The sequence below is a fragment of the Trachinotus anak genome, unplaced genomic scaffold, assembly GCF_046630095.1.
Source record: "Trachinotus anak isolate AG129_WGS33_773 ecotype Australia unplaced genomic scaffold, CSIRO_AGI_Tana_v1 ptg000015l, whole genome shotgun sequence".
Classification (NCBI taxonomy): domain Eukaryota; kingdom Metazoa; phylum Chordata; class Actinopteri; order Carangiformes; family Carangidae; genus Trachinotus; species Trachinotus anak.
In genome coordinates, this window is record NW_027273866.1 from 13,935,067 (window position 1) to 13,948,914 (window position 13,848).

Genomic DNA, 13,848 nt, shown 5'->3' on the forward strand with positions numbered 1-13,848 from the left:
AATCAATCTGTGCTTTAAGTTACCTTTATTAATAATTTTCGACCATATACTGTATAGACTAATGTATGCATACATATCCAGGAGAATGTGGCTTTTTGACCTAAACTAGCGATTTTTATTTTTCTCCAGTGGTAATAATTCAAAATGTTGGCCTGTTTAACCTTTCAAGCCATAGGCATTTTTTTCCATTGCTGTCTGAAAAAACACCCCATTCAGTTGGTGATAGTTTCTCAACTTCAAGGCCACAATGTAGAACAACTGTAGGCTCTATGTATAAAGCACACTTGTTAGAATTTTGAAACACAGTAAGTTTCCCTGTCTCCAGAGTGAGATTTGTCTCTAAATCAGAAATTTTAATTCTTTCTCCTGCTTAATGAAAATTGGTCCCTGTTCTGGGATCACTAGGGTGGATTAACCCCTGCATGTAGGAATATCACTAACATAAAATGACCTTTAACAGCACAAGACATATGCATCACTTAGACTAAGTTGCTGCCTAATGTTAGTCTGTCTATTAAATAACCTCAATTAAGCCACTCTGTTTCCCTCTTGTCACATTTGATGGACATTAACAAGCTCACATAATGGTGCACATCTTTGCAATGTGATGAATGTAGTTGTGGTTTGCTGTATATTAGCCTGTAACAAATGCATTCATATAAACAATTTTATCTCAATACATGTTTTGTAATGTTTGAACACTATTACAGAAGGGTTATGTAAATGTGACAATAATCTTATCTCCACTTATTAGCAGTTTTTTATGGAGCTTTCAACTATATGTTAAGGTCTTTGGTAAGTGTACTGAGGGTCCAGTAAGAAGCCCCTCAAGAAGCCATTCTAACATTGGTTAGAATGGCTTGTTCCAGGTGTTTAGGGGCTGTGAGCTGTAATACTGAGATCAAAACAGGTTTTTGTAGTGAGGAGCCGTGATGTGTGGCACTGTGGTAACTAGCAGCACAGAAGTACACTGCACTGCTGTTCAGGATGAGTGGTTCAGTTGTTAATGTGCAGGTCTTGCCTTTATTTGCATCCCCCCCTATCTTTACATCCAGTCCAGTCTCAGGTTTTCCACTGGTTCCAAACATATATCCTAGGAACTGTAGTTGTCTGTTTGACTGTTTGTACCAGAGGATTCGATCATAGCTGTTGATACTGTGTGAACAGGTGATATTGGCTCTTTGTCCTTGTTGGATGTAAATTTCAGCTGGACTCTGGTGGACTTGGTCACTGAGAGAGGAACCTGTGGAAAAAGTATCAACAAAGCATCAAACAAAATATAACATTAGTTTAAACACTCAACTCATGAGTAACACAAAAATGTTATAAATGTAGTAAAAGCTAAATAGCAGCAGTATGGAAAACTGGCTGGACATGCGAAAATATATATATATATTATTTATTATTATTATTTTTTTTAAATGGCATTACCTGAAACCAGAATAGTGTTGCTTAGAAAAAACAAAAATAGGACAATCATTTTGTGTTCTCTGAGTTTTTGTTTCAACCTTGTTCCTATAAATCATTGAGTTTTCTTCAGTGCATCAGCAGTTACACTGATTATTTCCAACCTCTTTTCTGAGTTAATCTCATATTCACCAAATCAACATCAGGTCTGGTGGTGGGTGGTGTCATACTGCTTCCTCCTCCTCCCAAAATCATAATCATCATATCAGCTGCCACAAAAAACCACTGGTTCAGTATAATGGAATATAGATGTAGTATCACCTCATGAGAGGAAGGAACACAGGTGTAAGGGGCTGTGAGGTGATGAAAAAATAAGATGTGCAGGTTTTTGTACTGAGGAGCAGTGATGTGTGGCACTGTGGTAACTAGCAGCACAGAGGTACACTGCACTGCTGCTTAGACTGAGTCCTTTAACTGTTAATGTACATGTGTCGCCTTTATCTGCACCCCCCTCTATCTTGACATCCAGTCCAGTCTCAGGGTTTCCACTGGTTCCAAACATGTATCCCAGGAACTGTAGTTGTCTGTTGGCCTGTTTGTACCAGAGGATTCGATCGTAATTCTAATCATTGTGTGAGCAGGTGATTTTGGCTGTTTCTTCTGGTTTCTTGTACATGTCAGCTGGAGTCTGGTGGACTTTGTCACCCAGAGAGGAAACTGTGGAAAAAGTATCAAAGTGTCAAACAAAATACAACATGAGCTTAAACACTCAACTGAAAACACAACACGAGGAAAGAATAAAGAGTAACAGAAAACGTTAGAAAATGTAGTAACAGCTGAAATAGCAGCAGTATGGAAGGCTGGCTGTGCACATGTAAATCTATACTGTTTTTAAACTTTGAAAATGTTCTCAAAATAATTTTGATGACATTACCTGAAACCAGAATAGTGCTGCTTAGAAGAAAATACAATAGGACAATCATTTTGCTACGTTGCTATGAATCGTTGTGTTATGTTCAGGGCATCAGCAGTTACACTGATTATATCCAACCATCAGCCAAACAGATGTGATCTCTGCAGGTGGTTGCTGTCATAGTGCTTCCTCCTCCTACTCTTACACACTCGACACACTCTCACATACTCTACACACCACTGGTTCAGTATTAAGGTCTGAGTAGTGACACACTGCCACCTAATGTGAGGAAGGAACACAGGTGTGCAGGCTGTGAGCTGTAACAGAGAGATGAAATCTGTGTGATGTGCAGGTTTTTGTACTGAGGAGCAGTGATATGTAGCACTGTGGAAACGAGCAGCACAGAAGTACACTGCACTGCTGTTCAGTCTTTCAATTGTTAATGTGCAGGTCTCGCCTTGATTTGCACTCCCATCAATCTTTACATCCAGTCCTGGCTCTGGATAGCCATCCTTTGCATACATGTATCCTAGAAGCTGCAGTTGTCTGTCCTTCATTTGCTTGTACCACAAGATTTGGTTGTAACTCTGAATATTGTGTGAACAGTTGATTTGGACTTTTACTCCAGGGTTCCTGTACATGTCGGCTGGACTCTGGTGGACTTGGTCACTGAGAGAGGAGCCTGTGGGAAAGGGATCATAGAAGCATCTGAGTAAAATATGAGTATAAACACTGGTAGCTTGAAAATAGAATCGTAGAAAATGTAAAATAATGCAAACCCAGACTGAAATCACTGTATATAGGATTTTGTTAAAAGTAAAAAAAAAAAAAAACCGAATTAACTAGCCAACTAATTTTGATGATATTACCTGAAACCAGAATATTGTTGGTTAGCAAAAAAGAAAACAGAACAATCATTTTGTGTTTTCTGAGTTTTTGGTTATACTGAAGAAAATGAGATCATCAATTTGTTGCAGCAATGATTGAAGCAGCTATACTGAGCATTTCCAATCTTCTATTTGAGTAAGTCTTTACGAGTTGGTGGGTGGTGTCATAGTGCACCCTCCTCTTGTAAAGAGTGTAACGAACATGTAAACCACCCCTACACATCACTGGCACAGTATAAAGATCTGAGTAATGATGCACTCAGGAAGGATTACAGGTGTAAGGGGATGTGAGCTGTAAAAAGCCAAAAATAGAATTTAACAACAGTATTAAACCAATAGGTGGCTAAATAATTACAACAAAATCAAGCAGCAACTCTTTAAATGTCCAGTGAAAGTACAGTGTTGATGATGCAATTCCTGTATTCACTGCCTGTCATTTCATGTATACTGTAACATCACTCATGTAAAAGGACATTTCTGTACCTCATATTGAAACACCGGAACTTAGAATCACACAACAGGTATTAAAAAAAATACTGAATAATAACAAAAATCTTTAAGTGCAATTAGAAATACTCAGTCTAGAGCTCCCTCTGTAGTCCATCAAAAAAGCCGTTATCTTCTATTCACTGACTCCAGTTGCTGGGTATTTGTACAGCTGTCTAAGTCACCTGTGTCACTGTGTTGACTCAGAACAAAAATACACTCCACTGTCCCCAGGCAGCAGCTTCTCCACCGTCAAAGATCCAGTTTGAGCATCACTCTTCTTTGCTGGAAATTTGTCCTCACTGAAGCTGCTTTCATATTTATGTGGGGGAGTTGTGGTTGTGAAAACTATTTGTTTCATTCCCTCCCCTGGCAGCTGTCTGTACCAGTACATCTGGGAAAATCTTGCATCCTTTGTGTGGCTGCAGTTGATTGTGGCAGACTGACCCTCGACCGTCCACCGCAGAGGAGTCTGGGTGACATCACTCAGTCATGCAGACAGAATGATAATTAATCATTAATGTTTATTACTGCTGATTTATATCTGCTCCAAGAAAAGTAAGAAATCTCCAGCTAATTTGAAGTGTTCTCTAAACGGTTGTTCCACGCTGTCGTTGTTGAACTGTGTATTTCCAAGAAGTTTGAGGGCTTTGTCCCCGGGTGACTGCTGGTACCACAACATCACTCTGTAGTCAGTTTGTCCATGTGTGCAGAAAAGTTGTACCTCATCACCAGCCTTTCTGATGAGGGCAGAGGGAGACTGATGGACCTGAACCACCTGAGAAATACCTGCTGTAAGCAGAGTAGAGCACATTATTGATTTAAGATGTAAATGTAAATACGGTACCTCTTACTTCACAATGAAACAGTTGTTACCTGTGAGGAAATAGCAAAAGAGAAATGTAACCATCATGGAGAGATCTGAACGTCATGGATGTAATGCAGCATCAGTTCATTGATGACAGGGTGTCTGTTCTTAGTGGTTTCTCACATTTAAGGAGGAATGAAGGTGATGCAGGAAGAAGGCGTGGCTTTATTTATTTGCATTTCAAAATAAGTTCTATATATATGCTCTTTCCTTCACTCTCTTTGATTCCCCCTCAAAGAGGTTGGATTTTGTTATATTTTAGAGAACAGAACAGAAATAGAAACACAGTTACATTAGCTAATGATGTGATTGCATCAAACTAAAATACAACCACAAGAGCAGGTGTCTGGGAGCAGTTTATTGTGTGTCTTATTCAAAACCACTGATGATAAAGATTGTGCAGGGTTTTTGTTAAGTTGAGCAGGAATTTTTGTCAGCGTGCTTTGCTGGCTGAACAGTAATAAACTGCACTGTGCTCTTGTGCTAGATGTTTGAATATGAGAGAGCCTTTCTTTGCCTTATCCCCACCCAAATCCCCAGAGATATTAAAGTCATTCTTATATGACTCTTCCATTGTGACTTGTTTGTAGTACAAATATCCAATGAGTTTCATAGCTGTGTCTCCAGGTGAGCGCTGGTACCAGAGCATTAAATAGTAGTCAGTTTTATCATGGCTGCAGAAAATCTGTAGAGTTCCATCAGGTTGTGTGATGAGATCAGAGGGAGACTGACGGACTTCAAGACCCAGACAAAGACCTAGAAAGAGAGAAAATGAATGAACCATGTAGAAAGCACAGATGAAGTGGTATTCCTGAATGATAAAAGTGATTACCAATGAGCCAAGATAAAAAGATGAATGTTGGCATGTTGTCCTCCTGCCTGAATGAACACAGTACTGACAGACTGCATAATCATCTCACTATACACTCTTTTATTAACACACTCCCCTCTGAAATGAGTACATGATGTGTCATTGCTGCGTGGAACTGAAGAGTTTCAGGAGTTCCAGCTCCACCTACTGGGAAGTCAAGTCAACATTTGGCTTCTAAGAGACCAAATTTATTGGCGAGCAGTTTTTGTTCAGCTGCTCAAACTTCTCACATCACTGTGTTTGCTGACGGCACAAAAATACACACCACTGTCCTCCAGCTGCAAGTTTTTCACAGTAAGAGCCCCGCTCTCTATGTTCTCTTTGATAGCTGAATATTTGTCTTGAGGGGACCCCCCATAGTCTGGCTGTCCTCCATAAACTGTGTAGACAATGAGGGTCATGGTCTCCCCTGGACGCTGCCTGTACCAGTACATCTGGCTATGACCAGAATCTTTGTTGTGGCTGCAGTTCATCTCTGCAGATTTGGACACGTAATTCCAGCTGATATCTGGGTATTGGGTCACATCCTGGCAGTGAACTGTGTGGAGAAAATACAACATTCAAACATGATTTGTTTTCCTTTTGGGGGAAATTCATTCAAACAAATTAGATTTTTATGAATTTTTTTTCCTGTTATTTTTCAGTGATTATTTTCCTGCACTGATTTTTTTAAATTATCACAGTAATTTTCTTTAGTGTATCATATTTAGACATTTGAAAAGATCACATTAGAGACTCCATCAGCATATTTCCATCTTAAATTCACAAAATAACAATAAACCATACACTCTCTCACACTGCAGAAAAATATTTTTTTGTTCTTGTACCTTGAAGCCACAGAGACGAGACTGCAAATATAATGAGTATTGGAGCCGTCATAATGATTCTGATGAGATGTGAGGCAGCCACAGCAGACATACCGAATGTCTGAGGCTGCTTTTTATAATGGGAGGTGTGTGTGAACAGCATTGGTCCACAGAAAGGACCTCCCATTATAATCTGTGATCTTAATCAGAAGAAAGAGCAACATTGGTTAGAATGGCTTGTTCCAGGTGTTTAGGGGCTGTGAGCTGTAATACTGAGATCAAAACAGGTTTTTGTACTGAGGAGCCGTGATGTGTGGCACTGTGGTAACTAGCAGCACAGAAGTACACTGCACTGCTGTTCAGGATGAGTGGTTCAGTTGTTAATGTGCAGGTCTTGCCTTTATTTGCATCCCCCCCTATCTTTACATCCAGTCCAGTCTCAGGGTTTCCACTGGTTCCTAACATGTATCCCAAGAACTGTAGTTGTCTGTTTGACTGTTTGTACCAGAGGATTTGATTATAGCTGTCGATACTGTGTGCACAGCTGATTTTGGCTCTTTGTCCTTGTTGGATGTAAATTTCAGCTGGACTCTGGTGGACTTGGTCACTGAGAGAGGAACCTGTGGAAAAAGTATCAACAAAGCATTAAACAAAATGTAACATTAGTTTAAATACTCAACTAAAGAGTAACACAAAAACGTTATAAATGTAGTAAAAGCTAAATAGCAGCAGTATGGAAAACTGGCTGGACATGCGAAAATAGGTAATGCCATAAAAATAACATTTAAAAAAAAAAAAAAAAAAAAAATATATATATATATATATATATATATAATTTATTTATTTATTTATTTATTATACCTGAAACCAGAATAGTGTTGCTTAGAAAAAACAAAAATAGGACAATCATTTTGTCTTCTCTGAGTTTTTGTTTAAACCTTGTTCCTATGAATCATTGAGTTTTCTTCAGTGCATCAGCAGTTACACTGATTATTTCCAACCTCTTTTCTGAGTTAATCTCATATTCACCAAATCAACATCAGGTCTGGTGGTGGGTGGTGTCATACTGCTTCCTCCTCCTCCCAAAATCATAATCATCATATCAGCTGCCACCAAAAACCACTGGTTCAGTATTATGGAATATAGATGTAGTATCACCTCATGAGAGGAAGGAACACAGGTGTAAGGGGCTGTGAGGTGATGAAAAAATAAGATGTGCAGGTTTTTGTACTGAGGAGCAGTGATGTGTGGCACTGTGCAGCATCATCATCATGATCTGAACGTCATGGATGTAATGCAGCATCAGTTCATTGATGACAGGGTGTCTGTTCTTAGTGGTTTCTCACATTTAAGAAAGAATGAAGGTGATGCAGGAAGAAGGCGTGGCTTTATTTAGTTGCATTTCAAAATAAGTTCTATATATATGCTCTTTCTTTCACTCTCTTTGATTCCCCCTCAAAGAGGTTGGATTTTGTTATATTTTAGAGAACAGAACAGAAATAGAAACACAGTTACATTAGCTAATGATGTGATTGCATCAAACTAAAATACAACCACAAGAGCAGGTGTCTGGGAGCAGTTTATTGTGTGTCTTATTCAAAACCACTGATGATAAAGATTGTGCAGGGTTTTTGTTAAGTTGAGCAGGAATTTTTGTCAGCGTGCTTTGCTGGCTGCACAGTAATAAACTGCACTGTGCTGTTGTGTTAGATGTTTGAATATGAGAGAGCCTTTCTTTGCTGTATTAACAGTCAAATCCCCAGAGATATTAAAGTCATTCTTATATGACTCTTCCATTGTGACTTGTTTGTTGTACAAATATCCAATGAGTTTCATAGCTGTGTCTCCAGGTGAGCGCTGGTACCAGAGCATTATCCTGTAGTCAGTTTTATCATGGCTGCAGAAAATCTGTAGAGTTCCATCAGGTTGTGTGATGAAATCAGAGGGAGACTGACGGACTTCAAGACCCAGACAAAGACCTAGAAAGAGAGAAAATGAATGAACCATGTAGAAAGCACAGATGAAGTGGTATTCCTGAATGATAAAAGTGATTACCAATGAGCCAAGATAAAAAGATGAATGTTGGCATGTTGTCCTCCTGCCTGAATGGACACAGTACTGACAGACTGCATAATCATCTCACTATACACTCTTTTATTAACACACTCCCCTCTGAAATGAGTACATGATGTGTCATTGCTGCGTGTGGAGCTGACGCGTTTCAGGAGTTCCAGCTCCACCTACTGGGAAGTCAAGTCAACATTTGGCTTCTTAGACACCAAATTTATTGGCAAGCAGTTTTTGTTCAGCTGCTCAAACTTCTCACATCACTGTGTTTGCTGACGGCACAAAAATACACACCACTGTCCTCCAGCTGCAAGTTTTTCACAGTAAGAGCCCCGCTCTCTATGTTCTCTTTGATAGCTGAATATTTGTCTTGAGGGGACCCCCCATAGTCTGGCTGTCCTCCATAAACTGTGTAGACAATGAGGGTCATGGTCTCCCCTGGACGCTGCCTGTACCAGTACATCTGGTTATGACCAGAATCTTTGTTGTGGCTGCAGTTCATCTCTGCAGATTTGGACACGTAATTCCAGCTGATATTTGGGTATTGGGTCACATCCTGGCAGTGAACTGTGTGGAGAAAATACAACATTCAAACATGATTTGTTTTCCTTTTGGGGGAAATTCATTCAAACAAATTAGATTTTTATGAATTTTTTTTCCTGTTATTTTTCAGTGATTATTTTCCTGCACTGTTTTTTTTTAAATTATCACAGTAATTTTCTTTAGTGTATCATATTTAGACATTTGAAAAGATCACATTAGAGACTCCATCAGCATATTTCCATCTTAAATTCACAAAATAACAATAAACCATACACTCTCTCACACTGCAGAAAAATAATTTTTTGTTCTTGTACCTTGAAGCCACAGAGACGAGACTGCAAATATAATGAGTATTGGAGCCGTCATAATGATTCTGATGAGATGTGAGGCAGCCACAGCAGACATACTGAATGTCTGAGGCTGCTTTTTATAATGGGAGGTGTGTGTGAACAGCATTGGTCCACAGAAAGGACCTCCCATTATAATCTGTGATCTTAATCAGAAGAAAGAGCAACATTGGTATGAATGGCTTGTTCCAGGTGTTTAGGGGCTGTGAGCTGTAATACAGAGATGAAAACAGGTTTTTGTACTGAGGAGCCGTGATGTGTGGCACTGTGGTAACGAGCAGCACAGAAGTACACTGCACTGCTGTTCAGGATGAGTGGTTCAGTTGTTAATGTGCAGGTCTTGCCTTTATTTGCATCCCCCCCTATCTTTACATCCAGTCCAGTCTCAGGGTTTCCAAGGTTTGTTAACATGTATCCCAGGAACTGTAGTTGTCTGTTTGACTGTTTGTACCAGAGGATTCGATCATAGTTGTCGATACTGTGTGAACAGGTGATATTGGCTCTTTGTCCTTGTTGGATGTAAATTTCAGCTGGACTCTGGTGGACTTGGACCTCTTGTCACTGAGAGAGGAACCTGTGGAAAAAGTATCAACAAAGCATCAAACAAAATATAACATTAGTTTAAATACTCAACTAAAGAGTAACACAAAAACGTTATAAATGTAGTTAGAGCTAATTAGCAGCATGTTATGTTATTTTTATGGCATTACCTGAAACCAGAATAGTGTCGCTTAGAAAAAACAAAAATAGGACAATCATTTTGTCTTCTCTGAGTTTTTGTTTAAACCTTGTTCCTATGAATCATTGAGTTTTCTTCAGTGCATCAGCAGTTATACTGATTATTTCCAACCTCATTTCTGAGTTAATCTCATATTCACCAAATCAACATCAGGTCTGGTGGTGGGTGGTGTCATACTGCTTCCTCCTCCTCCCAAAATCATAATCATCATATCAGCTGCCACCAAAAACCACTGGTTCAGTATTATGGAATATAGATGTAGTATCACCTCATGAGAGGAAGGAACACAGGTGTAAGGGGCTGTGAGGTGATGAAAAAATAAGATGTGCAGGTTTTTGTACTGAGGAGCAGTGATGTGTGGCACTGTGCAGCAGCATCATCATCATGATCTGAACGTCATGGATGTAATGCAGCATCAGTTCATTGATGACAGGGTGTCTGTTCTTAGTGGTTTCTCACATTTAAGAAAGAATGAAGGTGATGCAGAGTCCTTTAACTGTTATACATGTGTCGCTTTTATTTGCACCCCCCTCTATCTTTACATTCACTCCAGACTCAGAGTTTCCACTGGACTCAGAACAAAAATACACTCCACTGTCCTCAGGCAGCAGCTTCTCCACCGTCAAAGATCCAGTCTGAGCATCACTCTTCTTTGCTGGAAATTTGTCCTCACTGAAGCCGCTTTCATATTTATGTGGGGGAGTTGTGGTTGTGAAAACTATTTATTTAATTCCCTCCCCTGGCAGCTGTCTGTACCAGTACATCTGGAAAAGGCAGAGGAGTCTGGGTGACATCACTCCCTTCAATTTACACCTGTGGGGAAAGAATTTTGAATAACCACCAGTGACGCAGTTTAGTCATGTCGACAGAATGATAATTAATCGTTACAGTACCTTTACAGTACCTACTGTACAGAGCAGAGCTGCAGAGAGTTTAATCAGAGGTCACTAATATCATCTTCTCCACATTGTGGTTAAGTTTCTTTCCTTCATTTGATTATTATTAATGTGAGTCAGGTGTCAGAACAATCAACAACCTCTCGGCTGTATGTTTTTGTCACAGACCTGAGGTCTGCCACAGCACTGTGTAGACTGGCAGCACACAGATAAACAGCTTCATCTTTCTTCTGAACACTGGTTACTGTCAGAGACCACTGCTTCTCGTCTGATGTCACTGCCTGAAAACCAGATTTGAATCCTTCTTCAAAGTTTGCAGTGCCAGCTACTAAATAAATCACTAACTGAATATCTTTTCCTCTCAGCTGCCTGTACCAGTACAGATATTGATAGTCAGTGTCATTCTGGTAGCAGTGCATCTCTGCTGAGCCACGGGGAAGCCTGGAGATGTCGCGGGGCCACTGAGTGATCAACACAGACTGAGAAACACCTGAAACAGAAAACAAAATCGCTATTACCCGCATGATAAACATGTCTACTAAGTCAATGATATCAGCTGTATCTTTACTTGTTTTGAAAATACATTAAACACAGGTGAAAGCAAAAGTTCACTTCAGAGCTACATATGATTAAAATGTAGGAATATTTTCATCCAAACTTCAATGAGAAGAGCTTTTAGTTTTGTAGATATTAACTTTACCTGCAGCCCAGAGTATGAAGAAAGTCAAGGTGGTGATGCCTGGGATCATTTTGTCATGAGAAACTGCACACGTCTCAGGACTCTTAACTGTGAGCAAAAGGAAATGTTCACATTATATGGAAACCTGGTTGGTTACATTTTGTAAATATTTAATCGTTCATTTTCTTTTACTTCCTAAATGCACATAGTAAAATGAAACATCCTAATGAAGCAACTGTTATAATGAGGACTTTGCCACATGGTTTCAGTGGCTTCCTGTGGGTGTGCTGTTATCTGCTCCATCATTGTGGAGGTTTTTGTATGAGAGAGTCACTGTCTTTATTACTGTGCATACTTGCTGCTCCAAAGTATTCTCCGCTGTCTTCAGGGTGTGTCAGGTTGAGGATGTGAAGAAAAGCTGTTTTCTCTCCATCTCCACTCACATTAAATCGTCCTTCAAATTGTGTCTCAACCTTTGGAGTTTTATACCACATATAGCCAATCAGCTTTAGAGAAGTGTCGCCTGGTGAACGCTGATACCAGAGAATTGTGTCATAGCTTGAGATAAGATGTGTTAAATTCAGGACGACTACACTGTTAGGTTCCTCTACCAGGTCACGTGGAGTCTGAAACACTTGTTTTTCTTTACTCAGGTAAACACCTGTAAAGAGAATATAAAAAACAATGTTAGGTAGTAAGAAAAGTTTATTTGGATTAAAAAGCTGAAGTGTAAAAGGATCAAAGAAAGAGGACATAGATATTCTTCATTCCTTGTTGTTCCTCTATCTGAAAGTATTTTTCAGAGTTTCAAGTGGCTTCATGAATATACAATACCCTTAATCCAGATCAGAGTAATGAGGGATATGATGAGACAAGATGGTGTCATGTTGAATGTGAAGAACCAACCAGAGTCTCTGCTGTGCTTTGTGGATCAAGAGGTGCAGGACGTGATGCAGGGAAATCAGAGCACAGGTTGACAGACAGACTGTTGTAGAGCAGTTCATGGTGTCCTGACAGTGTTTGTTGTGTAGAAACACTTCCTGCTTCATTCAAGAATAAGAAGGGTGGTGCCACTCTTACATCACTGCTTCACAGTAAAGATAGAGGTTTTCAACCAGCTAAATGAATCAGCATTTAACAGGTAGAATTAAGAAGCTTTCGAAAATGTATGATGCTGTGTTTAAAGTGCAGTTGTATTCATCATTACTTTCCCTGAGCTGATCAGCTAAAAACTATCTTCATTTTTACTTTTATTGAGTGATATTCCTGCAGAGAATACAATTGATTTTCTCTTGGAATGCCATCAGAATCAGAATCAGAATCAGGTTTATTGCCAAGTATGTTTTCACGTACAAGGAATTTGTTCTAGTGAATGGTGCAGAGCGCACCAAAACACCGAGGCAGCCATCTGCGGCGCCATTTAAAAAGGAGGAATGGGGAAAAACAAGTGGAGAGGAGAGGAGAAAAAAATAACAGAACCCAAACTATACTCCTGGGGGGGGGGGCAACATAGGCATATATAAACAAACACATCTTACAACACAGTGACTCAAGACAATTTGCTCCAGGGGAGGGGGTAGAGGGGGGAGGAGGTGATTCTAGTGCAGACAGGCAGCCAGCCGCAGCCGCTGCCATTAAGGCGCAGCTATCGGACCCCGCCCGCCGCGCTGGATGGGAGGAAGCGGCGAAGGCGTGGGATGGGGTTGGGTTGTGAGTTGCATATGTACATGTAAGAGGTGTCCGTGAATGTGTGTGTGTGCATAGGCCTGGGGAGTCGCTTCGTCTAGTTCACAATCAGTGCCTCAGTTCGCAGGGTGTCATCGCGATAACACAGCAAGTTGCCATGGAGACATCCTTGATCGGTTCCTGGACGGAGTCAACAATCCACAGGTGTCCGTGGAGGAGGGGGGGGGGTAGGAGTAGAAGCGTCTCACTGCAGCGATCTCGTGGGGGAGTTGTTCCAGCACCGGTCTTGGCCAAGGCCGGTGCTGCGGGGGCCGGAACGCAGATTAGATTATGATTGTTTGGGTTAGGGCGAGCAGTCGTATTTCAATAGACACGGCTTACTCTGTTAGTCCATTCTGGTCATCTCCATCCATTCTCCTTTCCAAAGCTGCAAGCTTCTCCAAGATGTGACCCATGTTGCGATTTATGACCACAGTCTGAGCATTAACAGCTCTATCTGTTACCACAGAGAGGGTGTTGACAGCTCCTTCCAAGGTGGTTCCCAAGTTGCGGTTCACAATCACAGTCTGAGTGCTTACAGCTTTACTCACTCCATCAATTATGTCGGGCAGCGTGGGGATTGGGACTGCTGTCACCGTCTTCCGAATTTTCCG

The 13,848-nt window shown here is 40.4% G+C and overlaps 1 protein-coding gene and 2 long non-coding RNA genes across 4 annotated transcripts; all 3 read right to left on the reverse strand.

Moving 5' to 3' along the window:
- Nucleotides 1–1,118: 1,118 nt before the first annotated feature.
- On the reverse strand, nucleotides 1,119–4,990 carry LOC139633061 (uncharacterized). The gene is made up of 3 exons (XR_011693673.1): nucleotides 3,944–4,990; nucleotides 3,190–3,826; nucleotides 1,119–3,002 (listed from the first exon to the last, which is right to left on the reverse strand). It is a non-coding gene; the product is annotated as an uncharacterized lncRNA (long non-coding RNA).
- A 368-nt stretch (nucleotides 4,991–5,358) lies between these two features.
- Nucleotides 5,359–9,330, reverse strand: LOC139633062 (uncharacterized). Of its 2 annotated transcripts, none has more exons than XR_011693675.1 (3): nucleotides 8,294–9,330; nucleotides 7,100–8,217; nucleotides 5,359–6,858 (listed from the first exon to the last, which is right to left on the reverse strand). It is a non-coding gene; the product is annotated as an uncharacterized lncRNA (long non-coding RNA). The 2 variants fall into 2 exon arrangements; XR_011693674.1 differs by having other exon boundaries at nucleotides 5,359–5,970; nucleotides 6,260–6,858; nucleotides 7,100–9,330.
- A 277-nt stretch (nucleotides 9,331–9,607) lies between these two features.
- Nucleotides 9,608–13,000, reverse strand: LOC139633058 (uncharacterized). The gene is made up of 4 exons (XM_071498455.1): nucleotides 12,344–13,000; nucleotides 11,865–12,170; nucleotides 11,531–11,617; nucleotides 9,608–11,320 (listed from the first exon to the last, which is right to left on the reverse strand). The coding sequence occupies exons 1-4, from the start codon at nucleotides 12,393–12,395 to the stop codon at nucleotides 10,947–10,949; spliced, it is 819 nt and encodes a 272-aa protein (XP_071354556.1). The 5' UTR covers nucleotides 12,396–13,000; the 3' UTR covers nucleotides 9,608–10,946.
- Between the last annotated feature and the right edge of the window lie 848 nt (nucleotides 13,001–13,848).